The 26529-nt window shown below is 25.6% G+C and overlaps 1 protein-coding gene across 1 annotated transcript in view; it reads right to left on the reverse strand.

Annotated features, from left to right (window-relative positions):
* LOC107441504 (cell adhesion molecule Dscam1) overlaps positions 1-26529 on the reverse strand; it is a 410456-nt gene that overhangs the window by 338230 nt on the left and 45697 nt on the right. Inside the window, exon 2 of the mRNA XM_043043537.2 lies at positions 20459-20782. Coding sequence (XP_042899471.2) covers positions 20459-20782 — 324 coding nt within the window. The remainder of the gene's footprint in view (positions 1-20458; positions 20783-26529) is intronic.

Genomic DNA, 26529 nt, shown 5'->3' on the forward strand with positions numbered 1-26529 from the left:
AACTATTGTTTCTTGCAGACGGTTTTATTATACAGCGATGCAAAAGTTTAAAAAAAAATTATCTTGCAGTAGATTTGTTATGGGCGTGACAGCATAAGACGCACCATGTTTAGTGGTCCAATCAAATCAAATGCTCTTGCGTCGTCATATAGTTGTTTTTTTTTCAAGAGCAAATATTTTCCTTATTTATCGAAACACATCACCAAGTCTAGGATTCCAGTAAGACTACGATACTATAACCCTTTTTTAACAATTATATGACATATGTATATTGAAAAGATAGCATGACTTCCGTCAGACGTAAGAATGACTTTGGTCTGAGAGGCTGAATTTCTGTCTGACGAGTTTAACTTTTAAAAGCTTTCATGTTGTTTGAAAGCTCATTAATATATTTTGATAACTAAATGAAACGGAACTATATTCAATCACGGATAATTACTTAAATTTAATAGTATTTTCTTAACTTGCAACAGAGTGTAATTCAATTATTGTATTTTGGCTAAAAAATGATTACAAAACAGGCACTGCATGGAAAGCTGAAGATAAAGCCCCAAATTAAATACCTTATTCAAGCTATGAATCTGGTTTCAAATTGTTTAATTCAAATCTTTAGTTTGAACGATAGATTATAGAGAAGATATTTGATGTAGATATTGATAGATTATATGGATATTTTTTAAATGAGAAGATTATATACCTTTTGTTTTGAATTGTAAACAAATTAAGGGATTGGTTCTGATTTCATCCTATTACATTTTGTTGACTTGAATAAATAATTCATTCTAACATTAAGTTTTTATTTTTCTCGATTCATAGTTTGTTTTATCCTAATTTTTTTTTTTTTAAATATGACGTAAACACAATTTAGAATTAAATAATACATATCAAAATGTAACATAAAATAGCGAAAAATAAATGAATAAAAATGAATGTTAAAATTAAATAAGAGGGGGAAATATATTGTTAGTTTTAGTTATATTAGAGTTTGTTCTGAAATAGAGGTAAATTATTTGATTAATTGATAAATAATTATTAAATGCAGCTATTTATTTCTTCTTATTGCTAAAGCAACTATAAATGAGATCTCACTAACCATATACCCTACATTCCATTCTATTATCTCTAACTTTTTTTAAAGAATATATTTTTGATATTGGGTATTTTTTGGTAAATAGCGAGTATTCAATTTTAACACCTTTTTTAATTCGCTGGTTTTTGATACAGTTTTTAAAGAACTAGTTTGTCCCAGTGAATGAGAAACTGTTGTTTATTTCCAGCCTTGGATAAACTGAAATAAAGAGGGTATATAGAATTTGAGAAATGTGTTTTGACTTTTGCATTATCCGATTGTCAAAGTAAAATAGATCACCGATTCAGACCATTGATTCAAATATTTTTAAAAGAAATATTTTTGGCTCATTTTACAAATACTCTGTTGCACACCATTAGTTCTTTTTTTTTCCTGTAGAATTTTCCCCAACTGCTTTCTGATAATCGGCAGGAAACTTTTGAAAACGAAAGAATTTTCCGTCGAACTAATGACACATGATGTCGATAACGTAAAGTGGAGGAACCATTAGGCAGCAAGAAACATACGAATCTGAAGATGCATCTTCAATCAGCGCTTTTCCCTGATTCGTTGCCCCGACTACACGATTATATTAGTTGTTCCTTCGAAGACTTCTTCGAGAACTAGTCTGATGATCAACATTTTCATCAAGAATGCTTGGAATATTTCATTCTTTTTCTCTCGAATCGAACACGATTCCTAAATGACAAAACATTCAACTTAATGGGATTTTGAGAGAAGTGTAATTGAAACGATTTGGCACTTTTGCTAGATGCTTAAGAGAATGCATTATCATCATTCCGAAGGTTGTGTCGATAATATGATCTTTGGAGATGTCAGGAAAATAAAAATAAAGTTTAAAGGCAATTCAATTTTTGTTAAAGATCTTAAAGTAATCAATTGGCGCATTTTAAATCAATCATCATTTTCGTCCATATCGTTTATGACGACGTGGAATTATTTTTGTGCCATGCTTTTATGGAATTTTTAAAACACGCAACTGGGACAACCATTACCATTTACGTTACATACTTTATTTATAATGGTGATAATTTTTGCGGTTTTTAATTAGCTGCATTGTTTACTTTTGTGGAATACTTTGAAATATTATTTGTATTGGTATTTATTCAAATGACAAGTGTCGATAAATACACTATTTTATTTAAATTTTGTTCTAATTGATACTACTTTAAAGTAAACAGTTATCATTTTATTAAAATTATTTTGAAAATATTGTAAAAAATATGTATATCATATTTTGGATAGTCATTGCGTAACGATTTTAATATATTACACACGAAACTATTTAGTTTTTAAGTTCTTAAAGAATATCTGAAAGTGATACAAGCTGAATACTTGACACTAAAGATTTTGTTTTATGCGTAGGATAAAAAATTTTATTAGTAAGATGAATTACTGAAAAGTAAGCAATTTTTTTCAGTCAAATTATTTGCAATGATTGTTCAAACATTGAATGTTTGAAAATAATTAAAGAAAAATTAGCTGCAAAAAAGAAATTACTTAAGATAAAAAAAGTTCAAATATCTTTTAATTATTTTTTAAGTATTTCTTTCGAAGTGATTTTTAAGGTGTAAAAAATTTAATTTTTAAAATTGAAAGTCTGAAAAAGGAATTCAAAATTTTTGATTCTTAAGAATTTGTGACAGAGAAATGAAAATAACATGTTAAGATGTGCTACAAAAACTAACAAAATGAGTAAAAACAAAAATAAAATTAAAAATCAGTGCACTAGATCCTAAAAAATCAGGATATATTTGGATTAGATGAAGCAATAACCTAATCATAGTGCATTTATACCTACATTAATAGTGCATTATAATTGCGCTAATTGATTTTTACTTTTGGTCATGAAGTAAAACAAAATACTATGTTACAATTACTGGTATATTGAATTAAATTAGGTGTTATAATAGTTGGAAAAAAACTATTTAATAATTTAATTTTGTTAAATTTATTGAAGGTTATCCTTCATCGGTTTTTATGCTTTGCATCAAAATTCTACATGGAATAAAGCGTAAATTTACCAAGAGACACAATATTGGCACACTGAGAAAAAAAGAGTATGGTCAAAACTATCAGAATGCTGTAAAGATTAGCGAATTTCTGGATCTATGGAAGCACCAAAAAGCTCTGTAAAAATAATTACAGAATGGCTTTGGTAATGATTTTTTGTGAAATAAACGATAAAATATGGTTTTAAAATCTTTGATAAAAATTGGTAAATGTGGCAAAGTTGGGTAATTTTATCATGAAACCTTAATACATGGATTAAAAACCTATCATTCACGTAAATTTTTTACTAAATGGGTTATAATAAGTACCATAATTTTTAGTAACAGAGTTTTCGGTAAACCACAACATATTAAAGGAAAAATTACGAAAAGAAGGGATTAAACACCCTATAAGTTGATTTCATGAATCAGAATTAGTGTTTTGTACCAGAATCATCATCCTACCGTAAAGTAATTTTAATAAATTTTTTTCTCTGAACATGAGACGTATGAGGTAATTAGTATGACATTTTCTGCATTGATTCTTTATTGGGTGAAGAAGGATTTTTGTTTTCACTATGAGATTATGAAATCTCATAAATCAGGGTAAATATCTGAGCACTTATCATGTAAAAATAAATATTTATTGGTTATTTACCGTAAATATCTTGTTTGTCATTCATTTATGTCTGCTTTTATTTTCCTGCAGTTTTTGCTACACTAAATGCATAATTCGTATGAAGAAAAAAAATGAAACACAGTATTTCCGTTGATGAATATTTTGTTTATTATTCATAATGCACAATGAAAAATGTCCATACATTCTAATCCTTATAACTGAATGTATACGAAACTTTACTTTTGTTCAGGTTTCTTCGCATAATTTAAAACTAAAACATAGTCCTCTCTTTTGTGCCTTTCAATATTCAAACTAATAATAAATATCTATATAATATTGTTTTTTTTCTATTTTATATACACTTGTGAAATAAGCTAACAACTTAGTATAAAAGAAAAAAAAAGTACAGAAATATGTTTTGCGAAACAAGTAATTTCCAATTAGTGTCTTTTTTAAACTCCTACGGAAAAATACATACTGAAAAATCACTATAACTCTTACACTGTAAAATATTTTACACGTTTTATCACCTAACTTAAAAATAAAATAATCCTTCTTTGTACTTTCAATATTACCACTTACAATAAATATCAATATTATAACAGATTTTTTCCTTTTTATTGTGAAGACACAAGTGCAATAATTTAGCAAATTAGAAAGAGAAAAAAAAACGGAAAATTGTTTTGTCAAACAAATAATTTCCAATTACTGTCATTTGTATAAACATCCTTTTTCTTTGGTATAGTTTGTTAATTTTTTCTTATAAAATTCCTGAAAACAAATATTTAAGTTCTCTAATTCTCGCTTTTGTTGTTTTACATTACATTTCAAATAACCCTTTTTATTTCTTTTCGTATTTTGTTTAAGATGCATATCAGTAAAATTATTTCATCCTTCTCTCAGATTATTCTTTTCTTTATATACATATTTTTTTCTGTTTTTTCAATATAAAATTGTGTTTTTTCAAAAATTTGAAATAATTGAAAAGAAACATAAATTTCCTTGACAACGTTAAGTTAAAAAAAAACTTCAAAATATGTATTAAAAATTCGTTAGCTGGTTAACGAAATGTAATTCATTCACTTTCAACATTATACATTCAACACTTTCTAAGAAATTAAATTCAATAAGCTGGAATTAAACTTGATACTTTTAAAACGGCATTTTTTAGGTCGTTAGAGAGAAAACATTAGACTTAAATAAATGAATTAAATCTATCTATAAACTATACATAAGAGCTTTTGGAGAAATGAATCATCGTTAAAAAACTGTTTAAAAGGTACTTTGCTTATAGAAATAAAATAAGCTATTTATCGCCAATAAATAGAAAAAATTTTAATCGAAACGTTTTAAAAAGTAGTTTTTTTATAAAAAAAATGAAATATAATTGGAAGAAAATTGCTAAATTAAAAAAAAATCACAATAAATTATAATCTGATTTAATGCTAAACTCTTAAAAAACTGTAATTTGAAGTAAAAAAAAATGCGCTAATAATCTAAAAGCATTATTTTTTTTAAATATTATCTATAAACGTCAGCTTTACAAAACCTTCAAAGTCCAAGCTTAAATCTAAGTTTAAAAAAATATTTTTAATGAAGGAAGAAATTATAAACAAAGAAAAATGCTTGGATCGTATTTTTTGTGCTTTCGTACCTTTATTAATTTTATTAAAATGATAATAACGCACAAAATACCATAAAATGTTTTATATCGGCAAAAAATTTTATTTCTCTAAGAAAATTCTTGTACTTTTAAGTATTATTTAAATGCAGTTTTTAAAATGCACTACTCTTAGTTTTTTTTAGTTATAATTATGCATTTGAAAGACGAAAGAAACTACTTACTAATAAAAGTATTAAATATAGATTTAAAACAAACTATGAAACAAAGGTAGCATTAATGAGCTTAAAACTTAGTTTCTAATTTTATTCAATGACAATATTTAGATAAATTTCTTCCTTTTTTAAATAAATATATACATATCAGAAGAATTAGTTAAAATAAATTGCCCCAAAAAAAGTGAAAAGTTAATTTTCCTTTTTTTCATGTTGCCTTGGAAGGTACTGAGATAAAAAGGTTTCCCAATTACCCCCACCAATCCCTCAAAAATCAAAATATTGAAGTTCCAAAAAACATGCAAATTCAATTTTTTGCTCAACTATAGTATCTACTGTTTGAGGTTTAAACGAAGTTTGCAACTGTAATAATTCTAGAATCAGATTGAAGTTTAGGATCTGGAACTAGAAATAAGAAACTAGAAAATTTCTAAATTTATATTAGTCATTTTCTCAGTATCAACTTACTGAGAAATTTTGTGGCAAAGTTTATCATAATAATTGGAGATATCTGCAGTTATGCCACATCTTTGCAATGGATTTAGTGTAATACTTGTTTTAGAAATAATCAAGTGCACGTGTATCTTCAGTGACATTCTAAGTTGAACAAACAGATAAGGATTTGAGATAATTTTCGAAATTAGAGCTGTCACCTTTCCTTACATCATTGTTTATTGGAGAGTTGGAAAAATAAACAGAAACAAAATCTTAAGTATATTCATTATTTACACCCATCACAGAGATTATAATACCTGGAAAAACCTGCTATTTTATAGGCGATAGTCGCCAATTGCTACAAAAAATTTTGTGTACAAGCTTTTTTTAGAACTTTAAGTACGGGTGTGCTCAATCTTTGCATAGACATTATGATCTTACATATAGTTGTCGTTTGCAATGGGTTTCCAGTACAAAAATCAAGAGCTTCCCATTTTGAACCAGAAACTGTGTTTGAAGATGCAATGGTGTCATAAACAAAACAAAACTACAAAAAAAATTCTTGCAAATGAAAATAATAAGAAAATGTTTATCGAGCTCCTCAAGAAGATTATACTAAAACTACTATCTGATACTACAACAATAAATAATACTACAAGATGCAGCTGGAAATGCTGAACTAATTATCACTGCCATTTCTGTTTCTCATCGATATAATTTTGTAATTGTAATAAGTGAGAACGTTGGCCTTCCTTTCTTCACAGAATCTGTACCAACTTGAAATAATATATTTTCACTAGTGTATAAGGGGGAAAATGACAGATTGCTAAACCAAATAATTCAATTATAAACTAAATAATCAACTTTATATTTCGTTTATTCATACATCAATTCCAATTACTCGTTGCAAACAAAATGGTGACTGGTTCACGCTGAATCTCTCTGGATCACAAAAACCTCCAAGTTAACCTCCCAAACAATACCACTGTGTATATTGGATCGGAGATTATCATGCTCTGGTTCAAGTCAAGATTACAATCTGAGGATGGATGGATGGTGTATGAATGTGTCTTCCCTGTTAAACGGGATTTGACGCGTGTAATCTGTCTCCGAATCATCCACAGAGATGTTTCCCATACCGTCACCAATAGTCCATTGTGCAACTCTAAAGCGACGTAAATAAAAAGTGCCGTACCGTACCTAATTCTCCAAGGAAGAATGAAGCAAGTAGCTGAAATGGGGTAAAATGCTATCGTTTCGTTTTATGAGGTAGTGGTACCTCAATTATTTAAAACATCTTGCTTAAATGCCTTTCAACCTATCAAGATTTTCATAAACTACAAATGACGTCTTTGAATGAAATTGCAATCATGTGAAATCATTAACTTCATATAAATCCATTTTGGAGAGTTGGAATATAACATTAATTATGCTATAACATTAGATAAGTACTATTACATCTGAAAAAGTAATAATGAAGAATTACGTCTGCGAGAAGAATTTTATATGTGATGTTTAGATGAACAATAACTAAGAATATCCCTTTTGGTCTGCAGTCCTTTTTCTTGAATCTGAAGAATTTTTTTAGAAAACTTTAGCAATTTACAATCGCTAAAAATCTTTTATTTATTTTTACTTATAATTTTACTTATAATTTACTAATAATTTTTAATTTATTATTAATTTTTAATTTAAAATTTATTTTTTAATTTATTATTTTTAATTAATTTTAAATTATTTTTTTATTTATTATAATTTATTATAATTTACTTATAACTTTTACTTATATTTTTTATAACAAACCACAAACTCAAAATGAAATAAAACTAAAAAGTTTTTTTTATCTCATTCTTTTTTACGCAACTATTAAGTTGTTAGAAATGAAATATAAATTTACATTTGATTAGCAATTATATTTACGTGGTTAAATTTACTTACATCACTGTGTTGTACAGTACTCTTTACTAAGTAAATTTTTTTATCTTGTTTCTATTTACAAAATTCGTAAGTACGCAAGTAATTTTATAAAAAACTGAGTAATATTTCTACAACACTGGAATTTTCAAGCGTTATTTACCAGTAACTGCAAACTTTCAGTCAAATTCTTAAATTCATCATGCATGGAAAATAATCATGGAATAAAATTTTACTGTACGTTGCTATATTAAAAAACGTAATTTAAGAATACATACAGCCCTCCTATTTGATATCAAATAAAAAATAATCATAAAAACCAATTTTAAATATTCATCCATAAAACAAATTATCTGAAGAATTTTATGGAAAATCTTTGAAGCACTTCTCTTAGTTTGTGAAATACCCCTGTTATATGGCCAGTCAAGTGTATGATACATCGGTGAACTTCGCTTTAAGAACCTCTTTGGTATGTTTCCCCTGGCCAGAATGCTTGTCGCCCCAGTGCTTTGCTTTGCCATTTGCTATTCTTATCAGTAACCTCAGTGCATTTTTTTTATTTCTTTAAAGATTTTGTTAGTAATGCAACTTTTAGAATATTTTTTACCCAATTTCTTTTCAAAGAAAGTAAATATCTTTAAGCAAAATAATATATTTTTAAAGAAAAATGCTGAAATTTTGAATAAAACAGTCTATTTTAAAATAAATGTTCGTATATATTTTAATGCATATCAAGCTATTTCTTCTTTAGCAATCAGTTAATAAAAAGTAAATATATTCCGTCTACGAGAGAGATATTGATTTATATCAATACATTGTCATTTTTAAATTTGGTATTGTGGACCTAAATGAAGATAAGGAACTGATGGCATTAAAAATACTAAGGCGTTTAAAAAAATATTGAATGATATCTTGATTTGTTTACGAAACGCTAAAATATTTCCGGTTATAGTGAATTTGTAATGTTAAACATAAAATGCGTTGCAAACTAAAAAATAATGGCAAAAATTATTATCCTCTGCAAACCAAAATATAACACAAAAAGAAGCTTATTTATTAGTAAATACTTATTTATACAGAGCTTATTTATTATTAAATACATAAATCATAGTTAATCGTTATAATTAAACATTACATTTAATCATGAGTAATATATATTTCAAAGCTTATTTCATTCTTTTAATGTGAGGGAATCTAAATAATCATCTTGTAAAAAATATGCTTTTGCTTTAAACAGAAAATAATCTGAATCGTAATATGTGTTCCGCACAAAGGGAATACGTGTTGCCAAGAGTTTACTATGTTTTAATGAGTTATCGTTTGTATATTTATTAGAAGTGAGTAATTATTGTTCTCATTCAATAGTCATCATATTCAGCATATTTAATCATTTTTTATAGATATTACGTTTAATAATAAGTAATAGTTTTTCTATCTTAGATTTTATCAAGTTTTATAGGTTTATTATTGTCTTTCAATACTGTGGATTCCTATGAATCATCTTTTAAAAATGTGCTTTTGCTTGAAACGGAAAAAAAAGTCTCAAATTGAATTTGTGTTTGGCACTGATTGAATAAATTTTACAGGGAATTCAATCATTAAGAAGTCACGTGATCAAATGAACGACTCTTAAAAAAACAACTTACAGGGGAATAAAGAAATCTTATTCCCGTTCAATATTATTGTTCAAGAAAAAGAACGAATTTATTTTTTCTGTCTTGAAAAATTTAGATAAATTTTGTTTATATTTAGAAATATTAGGTAAATTTTATTTAAATACATAGAAATTATTTCGACTCTATTCTGCATAAGTATTGACAATTCCAATCCAGTTATTCGTATACAATCTAGAATATACAAATCTAGTTATCCGAAATTTACCAATCTTTGTTTCGAAACTTTAAAATGCTTAAAACAAAATTGAACAAAACAAATTTCTAATATTAATTTTATTTTATAATTTACGTAGAAAAATCGTCGTTTTCAATTTGAAAAATACTTTTAATTTATCTATAAGCAGCAAATAAATAAGCCAACAGATTATATTTAATGTAACTAAACCACATTAATTTGGTGACGATTAAAAGGTTTAATTATTGATCTAAAATATTTGATAAAAAAATCTTAATGAATTTAAATTTAATTAATTTAAATAGTTTTTCTTATAAAACCTTGTAATTTCCTCAATCGTATTATTTTCTTACTTGAAAAAAGATACATAAGCTTAGAATAAATATTAATCCACATCTTCTATTAAATAACTTGTTGAAACGTTTTACCCTGCAAACAGAAAATTTGAATGTTGAAGCAGTTAAAAACAACATTCGAGATTTTTCAAACCTTTGCACTTTTTTTTAAAAAAAAAGTGCACATTAGATTTGCAAAATATAAGCCTACTACACAGAAATATATATACCTTGGAGATCGTTATTCACCCATTATCAATCTCAGTTTAGCATCATTCTATCATAAATCAAAGTTTTTGTGAATCTGAAATATCTCACTTCGTCGTCTGGCGGCTATCCAAGAAATCTGATAGCTATCTAATTTACATAATTTCACCATACATATTCCAAGTCATCGTTCTTTTGTGCGTATTTATACACACGAATTCCAAGTTCTTGATGATCATAGAAGCATCGAGATAAACGGTTATTGGCATCTGTTAGGTTTCAATCATCCATGATTGAATTGAACGGCCATTCATTTTAAAGAAAACTACCATCTGCCGTGGAAACTTTCGCTGCGAAAAAATAAATTGGATTTTTTAAGAACTTGGTCGTGAAAATACCGATGCTACAAAATAAATATTATGTATCATAAATTGATGATGTTAATGATTTTTATGAATTTTGATACTTACGATGAAGTGAAATTCAAAATATTGTTGGGATTTTAAAAATTTCTAGGTTTCTACATAATTATGCTGAATTTAATTTAAAAAAAAATTTTTAAATTAAAATTAGTCTAAAACATCTATTTTCTCTGGCTGAAATCTAGCTAAAAAATCAGATATGTAATAATTTCACGATACATAGTCCAACTCATTTTGTTTTGTGCGTATACTCACGAATACGAAGTTCTTGATGTTCATAGAAGCATCGAGATCTGTAATTGGCAGATGTCAGGTTTCAATCATTCATGATTGAATTGAACGGCTATTCATTTTAAGGAAAGCTATCATCTGTTTTCTTTAAAAGTAATGAAAATGTAAGTCGTTATGTGCTATGTCAATCTTTAAGACTATGTAAATTGTTATGTACTATATGTATTCTTATGTACTACAAATCATATTCAATGCAAAAAAATAAATTAGATTTTCAAAGAACTTTCGTAAAAATACTGAATTTATGAAATGAGATTCATTCTAAATTTATCATCTTAAAGATTTTAAAAAATTTCTATTTTTATGATGAAACGGAACTTTAAGTATTGTATAACATTGAGTATTAAGCATTACAGTTTTTAAAATAAAATTCATTTTCGGCCTTATTGCTCTATAGATTAGATGACAATTTTAAAAAATCAAATGCTTAAATTTATATTTTTTAGGAACAATTCGATCAATTTTGCTCAAATTTTGTATTTTGCCAAGTAAAATAATGTTCTTTAAATATCCTTACAATTCAAATTTTCTTACCATTCTTATTAAAATAATTTACTAAAAGCTTATTTTTTCACGGAATTATCGTTGTATAAATAAATTTTATAATTGTGTGAAATATGTTTCAATTAGCATAGAAAGTTCTCAAGTTATAGCGAAATACTCAAAAAGTGAAATCATCATTAAAGGGTAGAAACTATGATGCGCTCTCCTGAACAAACTATTGAGAGCAGATTCCCATATATTTTTGAGTCAAAAATTTGAATTTGTCAAAAAAAAATGTTTATTCAGAGAAAGTATGTTTTTGTGTCTGATTTTGTAATCTGAAAAATCATATGCACTTATTAATTAGCATATTTGAGATAACTCTCTCAAACAATTAAGATTGAGTCCTGGAACGTCGAGATCATTAGATCAAAAGTTTTTAATCGCTTTCCATTTTTTTTTGACGCACTATATATTTACATAAAATAATTCCAAGAGAAATGCTAATAATAACCATTAATGCTTATATATAATTAAATAATAATAAAAATGCAAAAACATAATGAATAATATTTTATTTCCAATATCCTATAGCTTTTCTGTTCTTTTTCTTATAATTTTTGGGGGAAATATTGATTAGTTATAAGAAGAAAATTATTCAGAAAAATCAGCCCTGGAAAAATACTTTAAACAAAGCAGTATATGATAAATCACATAAGAAACATTTTTCAGCGTAGAAACATTTTTTAAAACATATATCCTCCCATGATTGAATGTTCGTTCTTCTGGCAGGTATGTACATAATGGTATATGATAGTAAATATTGCATGTTGTTTAAAGTCACATAACTTAATTTCTATTTTAAAGAAATTTTTTACATTTGTTTGCATAAATAGCTACTAGTTTTCAACTAGCATATACAACTACAGTCTAAAAATGTTTTTTTAAAAAATCCAAATAATTTCCGTTATCCTCACCGTATATTGAGATCGTTATAACCTACATAATTATCACAAAAAGCCCCTCTAAAGAAAAAATAAATCAGAACAGTATAACTGCACAAATATTTTTGTGAAATAAATTATAATTTTAATAAATTATAAATTTATTATAAGTTATAAAAAAAGTATGTAAGTATTTTTTCTTAATTAAAAAATTCATACCAACATATAATGTTAATTACCAACCTGAGCAGTAACTAATTATATTTAAAATAAAATCGAACATGTTTTCAGATTAAGAAAGTTATTTATTATGCAGTCAACATATTTCTATGACACTGTCCTTATTACAATATTTCCCAAATTTGATAAATGGGAATAAGCTCTTATACCACTAGAATGTTTCGGCATAAAATTATCTTTCAAATATTTAACGAACTCTAAACAAACTAGAATTTCAAACTCACAGAAAATAAATGTCACAAAACAAACATGCATCTTTCGCAAACGATGTACATTTGCATAAAATATTTCCAAGAGAAATATTTCAAAGCGGTATAGAAATAAATCAATACTCCCATCACATGACAACCTTATACATTTTAACCCATTTGAAATTTGTTAACTATAATCATAATCAATGTATCATGATTCTAAAGTAATTCTGCAAATAGAATTCATCGTTCTCAGGTCGTAAATTCAAAATATTAGCTCAGAAATCAATACTAGCGGAAGCAAAATGGAGGATCACGAAACAGCAGCCCAGCGCAATTAGCGACAATTTGGGGCTAATTAATTTCATCCTACCATACTATCAGTAAAAGATAAGCGCCTTAAATTAATAACCGGAATTTATTTATGGATATAGATAAAAGCTTAGTTTCGTTTTAACTGGCAAAATGAGAAACAATTTTGTCTCTTTTTTTTAAGGACTGGATTTCGTGCTCAAGTTTTATCTTTAGAAGTTGAAACATTTCCAACGGGAAATATGAAATTAAAAAGAATCTGCGTAGTTTGTCAGTTTCCATTTGCATTTTTATCCTTTAATTCGTCCAAATTATGAAAAAGCAAAGCTGAAAGTGTGGAGGTATCGATTGAATAAAAGTAATTACAGTCATTGTAAACTTGTATTGATTTAATACATTTTGATTATTTTTTGGTACCTCTCATTGTTGGAAATATTTCTTTGCTTAAATAAACTAAAATAGCTTGCATGTAGTGTTTACTTGAATACTTGATTTCTCCTATACCCCTTTATATTTCAAGTATTTTTTTTTTCATTTCGTATTAATCCATATTGAGAGTTGGAATAAGTTGAAATTATATAGAAATTAATTGAATAAAACTAATTACAATCAATGGATACTTTTATAAATTTAATGAAATTCGATACTTATTGTGCCATTAGCGGTTGGAAATAATTATTTGCCTGAAAATTAACTAAAATAATAAAAAGCTAGTAAGCAGTGCTTATTTAAATATTAGATTTTATTTAAACCACTTTATGCTTATTAAACTATGCTAATAATTTTATTTTTATAAATGTTATAAATACTTGTTCTTAGTGTTCGCATTTTATTTTGCATCATTTGTTATCTTATTATATGCAGATTTATGAAATTAAAATTACGCACTTTAGTTTGTATTATTATTATTATGTATCTATTTGTAATTGCTTTTTTTATTCGAAGTATTTACTTGAGTATTAACAGAAAGTCAAGAACTAAATAAATTTTTCACTGAAATCTAGGGAGTCAATTTTTATATCAATATTAGTTTGATAGGATGTAATTTCCTACTATTTATTTCCCTTTGGGTATCATAAATGAAACAAAAGCAAATGTTGTGATAATTGTTAATCAAAGAAAGGTTCTATAAATACTTTATACACAAATAATATTTCGCTCTGTAATAAGGATATTACTTTAAAGTAACATTTAATTTTAGTTTTAGAGAAAGAACTTTGAGTCAAGATTGACATCAAACTCTATGTTTGTAAAGTATAAATAAATGTCTTTAATCATATTAGACTTGACAATTTTAAAAATTAAATAATTTTATTTAATTTATATGCATCGATCAAGGGAAATAAAAAAAGACAGTGGTTTATTTTGTAAAGAAAATAACACGACAAGACATCGAGCACTAATTAATGTAATTTGCGTAATATTTTAAGAGTACGATATTTTATTTTGAGTAAGCAAAAATTTTCTTGACCAAACTAGACAAATTCCTAATGGTGAGCAAAATATCAATCGGATTAGTTTATTTTCATTGTTTCATCTGGAATATATTATTTGCAATAAACTATATAGTTTATTATGATTATTTTCCTTTCATATTTAATTATTTTAATAACTGTATTATAATAGTAATTATAACCTTATAATCATATTTATGTCAGGTAAGGATAAATTATTATTTCTAAAGAATTAGGAAGTGGAAATAAATACATTTATCTTGTATAATGTTAGGAATTGATGACTTACATATTATACTTATTTAACTAATTACATATCTTTCAGAACTTTAATTTATTTTAGAATAATAGTTTATTTTCATTTCGTAACTACTTTAGTTAAGTACTTTAAAATAGCTGCTTCTAAAAAATTAAATTTAACTCCATTTTAAAAAAAAATAGGTAATACATTCACTTAAAGTACATTCACTTAAGTACTCACTAATTTTATAATGCTTATGCATTTTTACATTCACTTAAAGTATTTTTCGTAATAAATATACCAAACGGATTGCATAAGATGAATTTCAATTATTATTATAAAACTATGATTATTATTTAGTTAAAATTACATGCTTACAGCATGCAAGGCTTATTTATCATTTTTCTATCTGGGAAATACCTTAAAAATGAAAATTTGACAAATTCTACTCAAAAGAATCATATTCACCGAAGTATTCTTGAAAATTCAACATGTAACTAGCATAGATAGATAATGACTAAAAATTTGAGATACGCTCTGTAGTTGGCGGCAGTTGTAATGATATCTGATATTAAGTTTTAGGTATTCCCTATTATCGCTCGAATCGTATTTATTTGTTGGTTATTCCGGTATATCAAGCAATCAAGCTTTAAAAAGAAAACTTATCATAGTTAATTTTCTTCAATTTATCAGTAAATAAATTAAAAAAAATACTTTTGTTGGAACTTTCTGTACTTACTACTCCCAAATATTGCATTAAAGAAACTGTTTTAAAGCTTTATTGCAAAAAATCATTGTTTTTTAACATTTTAAATCATAAAATCTTTTTTCAAACGTATGGAAACATGCAATAACTTGCTGGTTAAAAAGTTCAAATATTTTTATTTTAGTAGTATAAAAATTTCAATATAAAATCGAAGTATTTCTTAGTTTTATGATTATTTGATTAACAGAAAAAAGTGTTTAAAATATTATTAAATAATATCTTAATACTATCACTACAAACATTATTATTGGATTTCAGATTCACATTACTTTTCAAAAGAAAAACAAATTCTGATATCTCAAATGCATTCGGATATATTTTATTAAAATATTGAATATGTATTATGAATCACTTTTATGTTTACATTTATTTTTTACTTTAATTAACTCTATTGACGATTATTAATTAGAACAGAGTTTATTTTAATGGTGCATTAACTTTTTTGGAAAAGCGAAGAATTTATAATAAAAGTCTTAATGAAGTCATATTTAATTTTCTTCAGATAAAGTAAAAGTAATTAGTCATGTATGGAAATAAAATGAAAAAAAGCTAATAAATAATAGTAAAAATTTAAATAGAAATTTAATTAGATATCTCTTTCATTATCATATATATATTCTTAAAAAAATTATATATAAATTTATTCAGTTCCGATTTGTCAAATTATAAATAAATAAATCAAGTTCTCCAGATGCCTAACTTTTTATTGTTAATTGCATTATTTTGTTACTATTAATAGCATTTTTGTAATTTTTATAATCAATAATGATAATTTTATGATAAAAATATTTAATTCATTAATAATATTTCCTAATACATTTCTTGTTTTATTTCTCAGATTTGGATTAAATAAAATAATGCATATACATACATAAATAACCCTTTTCCATTAGAAATACTTTTCATCATTATGTACTGCAGTTTTAAAAATAAATGTTCCTTTTTATTAATTAATTAAAAATATTATGTGTTTTTTTTCCTTTTGCTTACAAATTTATGGTTTATTTAAAGTGTAACTAGATTTGATTTTCCAACAAAAATGATGTAGAATAGATCTTTTGAAAACATAACATTTATTTAATCTCTTAAGCTCAAATAAGTATAAAAATCATATAACTGCAAATGAAATACATATTTTTAAAATTATTCATTGACGCACATGGAATTCTAATTTTGGAACAATCGATTTGCCTGTTTGTGTAATTTAAGTTTAGAAAATGTGATAACAACCATTAAAGATTTTTCCGAATATTTTATTTAATTATAAGGTAAATTTTTAAAACGATTTTTCATACTTTATTCCAGCTGAAAGTGAAAGGTAATTAAATAAAAGAACTCTCCAAACAGCCGAGAAAATTAAATTTCTTTGTCTAAGTTTTTTTTTTAAAATTAATAGCTAAGCAGTTTAATTCTACGAGGTCCTTTTTTCGCTATTTTCTTATACTAAGCAGATAATAATCTTGATTTTTCATTTCAGAGAACATTCTAAATAAGGAATTGTTTATTTCTAACTTTTTTCTAACTGAATAAAATTCTTAATGAATGGATTTATAGTCCTTCCAGTTTCTTTTCGCTAATTACCATATTTAATTTTTTTTAATAATTATTTTTTGAGATTAGCAAAACTTCTTACGTAAAATATCGAAAAATACTATTTAATATTTATCGTAAACCTTCTTATTTCAGCACAATAATAAAAAGGCTTGTAAAATTGATTATATAAGAGAAAGTAAAAAATACTTGTGTTTACCAAAAACTGAACATTTTCTGAACTAATAATTTTCTAACTGTTTTTTATTTGAAACTGTACATTTTTATTGTTAAGTAAACCAAAATGTTTAAATTTTGAGTAATTATTTTTTTCAACTGTGCATTTTTAATTTTTTAAATATTTTTTTAAAACAAAAGAAGGGAAAAAAGTTAAAATGTATCATCAAATTCTGGTTTATAAGTTCACATCTGTGTGCATAAGTGAAATTCATAAAATTTTATGCAATTTATGTTATATCATTAATAAAAGTAAATTTTTGATTTTTTTTAAAAATACGACTGTGCAAACTAAGTTTCAAAAGTTTGACAACAGAAATGACTTTACCGAAAAAGCATCTTTTATCGTATTTACAGAATTGAGTTTTTTTTTTTACTAAAGGAAAAGCATTTTAAGATTTGTTTTTCTGCCTGATGCCTTTAAATGCAATAGTAGGTATATACCTGTCATGTCAATAAAAATGTCAATAAAATACTTCATAATAATAAAATTTGGTAAATTTATAATTATAGCATAAGGTATAGCATAAAAATCATTTATTAGGTTAAATTTACTTTTCGGTATTTACTAAATGTGGGTTACTATAACTGTTACTATAATTTTGTGTTACTANCATATATATATATATATATATATATATATATATATTGCTATTGTTATTATTGGAACTTCTTTAATCATATAAATATTAAGTTTCAAAGTTGTAAGAAATATATAAACTCAACTCTGTCTAGAGTATAGGTTATGTTATCTTCAGCAATATCTGCTAAACTTTTTTTTATATTCTTTTGCACCGAAAGGATTTTTTAGTGAAAGAGGACTGCGTAACTGAGATAATCAGTTACTGAAAGCAAATATTCTCATGGGAACTGGACTCTACAGACGCAGGTGGGAATTCTTTGCGGAAATTACCTAACCTAGGATTTATTCAATGCCGATTGCTTGAGTTTTGTTTGAGATCTAGGAGACTCTATGTAAAGAATGAATAAGCATTTAATGCGATAAAAACTGTAATGCACTTAATGGAAGGACTAATCTTTGTTTGGAGGTTTTTGCAAAAAATGTTTGTTAAAACCTATAAGTTTGCTATCAATTTTTGTTTGTAGGAGAGAAAAAATGTTACATGAGTTTAATGTAAATTAAGTTACTTTTTAATATCTAGTAATGACTTTTTTAAAAACTTGAAATAGATTTTTGTAGCGATTAAAGCCATAATTCATTTAATGGAAAGAATAACTTTTTTAAGTTTGTACTTGCAACTTTTGTGCACTTGCGATAAAATATAAAATTAATTCAAGGCGATTACTTTTGTCTTGTTTGAGATCTATAACGCTCTATATAATGAAAGAATAAGTTTTCGTTGTTATGAAAACTATACTTGCTTGAAAGGAATGATCTTTTATGGATTTTACTATGGGTTTAAATTCAATAAATTTGCTTTCAATGCAAAATCGTTTTAAAGTTACTAATAAAATGTATAAAATTTAATTTCGCAGTTCTGATTATTTTGGAATTTATTTATCAGTTTTTTAAGGTTATGAATGTATAAGAATTTTATGCAATTAAAACTTAATGTAAAAATATGCTGAACTAAAATGGACTATGCAGAATAGAAAAACACTTTTTTAATTTTTTTTATAAACAAAATATTAAAATATCTCAGATTGTTTTTAATAATCAATCAGTTCTTGATTGCAGAAAAAATTATAGTGAGTTCTTACAGCTTATGCATTTGATAATTAATATTTCCTTGCTTTTAAATGAAATATGAAATGTCCATAGCTTGGTGAAGATATTAGCTGCTATATTTCAATGGTAAAGTTATAAAAAAAAATTCACATAGCTATCCAGATAGCATTGCTGGATAGATTTTAATGTAGCAGTAACCTTTATCACAAAACTCCATCTGAGCAATAAATGATAAGAAAATTTATCATGTAAGCTAGAAACAAAGTGAAAGTTAAAAATTTTAGTTCATGTGCAATGAGGTTGCCATTTAGCTTGCATAAATATATAGTCCTTTTATATCCCGATTGAATCAAAACACACTACTCACTATCATTCAAAAATGTTGCTCTTGAAAACCTTAACATTCAAAAGGAAAAAAAAATAAAAAATACAGATTTTTGTAATGGTTTATACGTGCCTTTGCTCATTCTTCAAAATAAATAGGAAATAATGATTAACCTGTTCATCTTATTGTGTCAATCAAATCGCAAATACAACGTTTGCAGTAAGGTTGCTAGCTATCATGTTATGAATTGATTTCTAATTATCAATTCGATTTTGTGTATGGTACGTTTACTTCTCAAAAGAGAAAAAAAATGTTTTTTTATAAGTGATTTTGCTGTTAAGTTCTAAATTTTCATATGACGCACAATTTAAATATTCATTCATATACTTTGTACGTTTGCCACATTTTTACTTAGTTTAAGTAGTTGGATTATTTTCGACACTTTTTCGCTATGTTTGCTTTTCTTTTTACGCTATGTATAAATATTTAACTACTTATATTTTGTTACCGTTGATGCAGTGTGGTATGGAGCTTAGCGTTAAATAAATAGGATTTCAATAATCAATAAAATTAAATAAATAAGATTTAATAAATTAAATGAGTAAATAAGATAATAAGATTTCAATAAGTTCAAGATATTTCTTACACATATCTCAAAACAATATATTTTTATACACTTTTTATGCTATATTTTTCTAAAATATCAAAAATGAGCTTCGTTTCTATCGAGATAATTTTCAAGACACATGAGAGACTGTCTAAAACTTAAGATCTAAAATCTCTTAACTTAACTTAAGATCTAACTTAGATCTGAAGCTCTTAAAAGCTATTCGAACCATAAAGTAAAAAAAAGAACTTAATTCTGAAATACAGAAGAAAATACAGAAGTGAAAAAAAATGAAAACCTTAACTCACAAAACAATTTACTTGTTTCTATTGAACTTTTGTAATGCATGAAATGTCTGAATAATTATTATTTATTGACCTTGTGAAATCGTAAGAATTGATAGATAATCTTAAATTGCACAGAAAGTTTTGAACAAGTTTAGCTCACCTGCTCTTACACGAACATCTCTGCTTCCTAAGATTCCAATACTGTTCATTGCAACACACCTGTACACTGCTGTATGAACATCCTTTCTGAAGTCTTCTTGAGAAAAAGGTGGAAAATCTAATGAACCATCCCATCGGACATGCCTTAATCCTGGAACATTAACCACTACTGTGCCATCTTCCGTCCGCCAAGCAATAGTGGGTGAAGGACTTCCAGTGACAGAACAAGGAATGATAGTTCCGTATGTATTTAAAAAAGTTACATCACTAGGTGGTTCATTCACAAAAGTTAATCCTTTTGATGATTCCGCCAAAGAATAGTCAGCTGTAAAAAATGAAGAATCATTAAAATTAAAGATTACAAAAAAAAAGATCTTGTTTGGAGTGATGGAGAAACTAAATTCTTGCTACATAATTAAGTGAGGTGGGCTTTTTTCAAATCTATGTACAGAGCGCAAAAATGAACTAATGAGGAGATCTTTACTTTATAGGACTCAATCGTAAATGTTTGAGACGTTGACTTCAAATATGCTAATTAATTAGTGCAGACAATAATAGCTTACGAAATCAGACACAAAAACATAATTTTTCTGTCAGTTTTGAGTACTTAATGTTAATTTTAAATTTTGCGTATTTCACCATATCTTGAAAACTTTTTATGCGATTTGAAAACTTTTGCACACATTAGAAAGTTTGTTTATTCAAAGATAATTCCATGCGAAAATAACTTTTAGTTAATAGTTATTATTTTTTATTATTTCCTTTAATTGTAGACAAAAATTTTGAATAGTAAGGTATGCAATTTTTTTTTTACATAATTTTAAAGAAACATTTTTTTAAGTTTTACGTGACAAAATACAAAATTTGATGGAAATCAGTTTTACAGTTCCCGAGAAATTGAATTTTAAAAAAGTCCTTTTTTTCACTTACTCAGTAATTTAAAAAGTAATAAATTAATGGGTATAATACTTTTGAATTTGCAATTGTTGCATGTCTTGACGGAAATAAATCTAAATCTGTAATTTTAAATTAAAAACCTCATTCCATCTATATTAGTTATATTGACTTAACTTCCTTTTTTTATGCATGGTAGAAGAATGCATAAAAAAATGTCTTAGTTATCTAAATGCTAGTTTTAGACTCATAAATAGGTTCAAGTCAAAAGGATTACTAATCCGTGTAAAACTGAAACTTCTATGGGTTTATCAGTAACATTGTTGAGGCTATTATTACTACTGACAGGGTATTGGTTTCATTTCAATTCACAAATACAATGGAAACAACAATTCCATATTTGTCAAAATATGATTATTTAAAGTTCTCCCCTCGAATAAGAGTATTGCCATTTTTTTTAAAATATTCTATAAAAATTACGCCCATATTATTACAATATTTTTTTCATATCATGAACAGTCTGTAATATGCCCTGTTTAATTCAGATGAGAAGACTAATGAGACAAAAGGCTAGATTAAAGTACTATTTGTAGCTGCGAATATCAAAAATTTGAATTCATCAAAAATTGTTGAGCTTGATAGATTTTTTTAATTTTTTTTCAGAAATCAACATCCAAAAATCTATGATAATGCATCATTGGTTTCTAAACATTGTTTTGGCTCAATATTTGCACTATCAAAGATTATCAACTAATTTATTATTCTATCTCTATTTAATTTATGAATCAATGTTTAAATAATTTCAATACATAACTAAATAGTATGAGTAATACTGATATTTATTACTTATTATCACTCTGTATCGCATTTATCATTTATTTCACACTTTGTTCTTTAATATGATATAATATTCTATTATACTATAAATAATAATAATATATACGATGATTATTGTTAGAAAAAAAACTATATTGATTATTAAAAACCATATTTAATTTCTTTTACATGCGTTAAAGTCAAATTTTTAATATATAAACTTATTTACATATTCTTGAACTAGTTCTAATGAAATATAAAAGCACAAATAAAATTAATATAAATATTTATATAATTAAAAGTGTTTTGAATGAAAATAATTTTTATAAATAAGTTAACATTCACCATTAATTTTAGTCCGAAATACTTTAAAAATCCAGACGTTACTTAAAGCATTTTAACCAAATATAAAAGCACAAACAAATTTCTCATAAGTATTTAAACAAAATGATAGACAGAAAACTTATTTCTTTACTTATTATTTAAATGGTGATGTCAATAAAATTCTTTTAATGGAAAATAAAATTTTAATAAAATATTACAACCATAAAATTTAGCTAATAATAAAAATAATAAAATATTTAAAAACAAATCCCTGCCTCTGTTCTTGAAGCATTTTTACTGAAGTATAAAAGCTCAAACAAAGTTCTAATAAATATTTAAACAACTGTTTAAAACCACGTTTTTGAGACATTAAGTAATTTGAAAAAAATTCCACTTTAGAGTAGAAACAATTTGTTTTACATCCAACAAAAAGAGACCTCAACATCCCTGTAATCTGACGTTAAATTGAAAAAAAATCTAGCACAGCCATTTAAAACAGTGACATTTTCATTTAGAAGTGTATAAAAGTACAAATAAAAATGTTCTTTCGAAGAACTTTTATTTAATCTATGTTGTCGTTTCTTTATTTTACTTTACCTCCCGAGCCTGAGTCATAATATAAATCATTCTGGAAAACATTAGCAGAGACTAGAAGATGGCAAGGGTTTCTCGATAGCGTTTTCTAAAAGCAACAGCTTTACTTGAATGTTTCTCTTATCTGTATTGACATAATGAGTTTGTCAGATAGAAATCTTTTCGCCAAACTAAAGGATGTAAGTTTTTCTTTAGAACAGTATAATTTATGAACACTGAAAAGCGAAATTGAAATTCGGGAAGGGAAAAAGAAAACATCAATGAATGACAATGGCTTTGTTTATTGTTTTCCAACTATTTCATAAATCTCTCTGGATTTTCAATTCTTGTAAACTTTCGTAATTCTCTTTAAACTTTTATTTGAAGTACGCTATTTTGATTTTTATTTAGTTCAATTAAGCATTTTAATTTTATTGCAAAAGTTTCCATGCAATTTTTATCTTGCATTTATAATCATCTGTGCTACATTTTTAACTTTTGTAATATGTAAGTGAAATTTAACTTTAGTTCCTGCCAGAATAGAAAAACATACTTTATACTGTTTCATAATTTGAGAATAAAAAAATTTGTTTAATAAATATAATAATAAATCCCAAACCTACTACACTGTAAAATATTCTTCATCTAACTACGATAAAAAGTACCATCACTTAGGGTGCGGCTACTTTTTATATATGTTCTACTTTTACCACAACATATAACGGAACCAAAAATCGAATATACCATAGTTTTTGCAGCAATACGTAGCGCGAAATCACGAAATCACTTCAATTAAATAAATATTACTAAAAAAAAGTACGGAATAATAATATATAATACTTTATAACCAAAAACATAAGTATTTTATGTATTTGGCTATAAAGTATTTTATGGTAAAATGGGGGAATAATTAATGATGCATTGAAAGTACCAGTATTTTATACCGTAATTTGATCCCGAATCTTTTACAGTGTAGAAGCGAAAAAGGCATGATATTTACTGAATTATCTAGAATATGTTACCTAATAATAGCATAGTATTGTTTTAAATTTTTTATTCATAAATAGGTTAAAACTAAAATGCATAATTATAAATTTTTTGCGTGTAATATATTTCAGATTTTTAATTTGCGTTTTTTGCAATTGATACAATATTAATTAGTAATACTTGCTAATTGTAACTAAATAAAATAAAGTAAAGGTATTTTTAACGGAAATTGATCTGGTTGTGTTCAATTTAGTTTTCCTCAGCATATCAAACACTTAAAATATCATTATGTTACATGTTATAGAAATGGTTTTTTAAGTGTATGTATTCTGAACTCGCGTTGCTTCACTTTAAAATTTGAGCATAAGAGTTTACTTTTTTCAATATACATTCAGAAATTTAAAAACATTTGCAATTTTCTATATTGAAACATACTTTGTGGATCTACCTGAAGAAAGCATTTCAGTATTTTCTCGATGGACTTTTTTTACACAGGACTATACTGATTGTTTCAACGTTCTTAACAAAAAAAAGGAACGTTTGAAACTTTATTGAATTACCCTGAACAAAATGATAAAATGTCTTTTTCTTTTTTATTGTATAAATTTGAAAATAAAATGTAAAATATTAAACTTAATTACAATTTAATAAATACAATAATGCTCATTTATTCGATTTATTGATTTTGTTTAACTAAGTTGAAAAAAATGTGATTTATTGTCAAAAGAATACCATTTAAATAAAAAAATATCTTTATTGTTAAATAATTAGTTACTGTAGTATATATGGGTTTTCAGGCTTAAAAAAAATAAGTTACTTAATAAAAAAAAGATCCGTTGCTTTTGAATTATCTTTTATAAAACTTTTTGGCACTAATTGTAAGAAGAATATTTAACTACCAACTGTTTTAACATTTTCATAACAAAAAAATATGCAAAATATCTTGTGGATAAGAAATACATAAAAATAAAAGATCGACACTATTGCTCGATACGCTTTCAGATTAACCTTAACTTAAGGACAGTATTTTAATGCTGTTTTTACTTTTTCTATGAAAACTGAGGCACAATAATCCAGAAGATAATCCTATATGTTTTGGCAGAATCTACTAGAAAAACTAACTTATAGATAAGACTAACCATTGCAGGCATATCAATTGTTAAATACAATAAATTTAAAATTTTGAAAAAAAAATTTTGAAAATAATTTTTATTGAAGCAGCCTTTAACAATATTTTTATAAAAGATTAGCAATTCTCCGGAATCTTAAATTTGTACCTCCAAAAAACCAACGAAAATACTAATTAAAATACTAAATTACGAAAATAATGATGTAAAAGAAAAAGTTAGTACATTTTATTCTTATTACGTGTAACAAACATAAAAACTTGTACAATTTACGGGGAGCAACTAAAAAATGCTATTACTTTGCTTTTTGTAACAAATTTCTTTAAAAGCAAATTTTATCTTTATAAGAATGTAAGTAAACATATGTCAACATTATTAGATTAATTTTTAAACGAACACGCCTCCCTGCATATTTTATATCTAATTTTCGAAAATATGTATTAGTTTATAACCTAAACTTTTTCCAACATTAAATCTTATTAAAGCAGAAAAATTTTCCGTTAGGGATATCGCAAATATTTAAAGCAGTGAGGAACTAACTTTGTGGAGCTAAGGAAATAAATATAAAATAAGGAAAAATCCCTAACTCCTGTAAAAATCTCTTTATTAACTAGGGAAAAAGTTCCAGCATCTTTTCATGTGGCAAGTTGCCAAGTCTTTAAATTCCCCCGACGCATATGCTCCTGTCATCCATATTGCTTCGAAAATTGCTGGGGTATTAAGTATGCTTCCCTCTGAAATGTCCAAAAATATATTAACTAATCACATTGAAAAGTTACCCCTTGAGGATACTGACAGTCTTGCGCCGGGGGAAAATATGATACCCAGCGAAGTAGAAATTGGAGAGATTCAGTTAGAACGGCAGATGTTTTGTTATTTCACAACTCCAGGCAACTTCAAGAAAATATTGAAGAATATTTGATCATAAAGGCGCAGTAATTTAGGGTGGAATTGCATCATAATTTTAAAAATATTTTGCAAAGAATGTTAAAGAAATCAGTAGGACCTTCTTATGATGTTAAGGAAATGAATTCATGATTTAAAATTTACATATTGCTTAACATACGGGGAATTTACTGTTATCTTTTTGATTTACGTAAGCAACAAGATAAGCATCAGTAAGAAATTTATATTTTCAGTTAATTGACTCAAATTTTAAAACAATAGATGTTGATTATATTTTATTACATTATATCAATTGAAAATTACTTACATTGATTCGTTGCAAAAGTATCGGACTAAAATAAAATATAAACAGAATTTTTTATAAAAAATGTAATTTAAAACAAAATATTTACTCATTTAAAAGTAAAGACGATACTAAAATAACAATGGCCATTATGAATTGAAG

This window comes from Parasteatoda tepidariorum, chromosome 8 (genome assembly GCF_043381705.1).
Source record: "Parasteatoda tepidariorum isolate YZ-2023 chromosome 8, CAS_Ptep_4.0, whole genome shotgun sequence".
Classification (NCBI taxonomy): domain Eukaryota; kingdom Metazoa; phylum Arthropoda; class Arachnida; order Araneae; family Theridiidae; genus Parasteatoda; species Parasteatoda tepidariorum.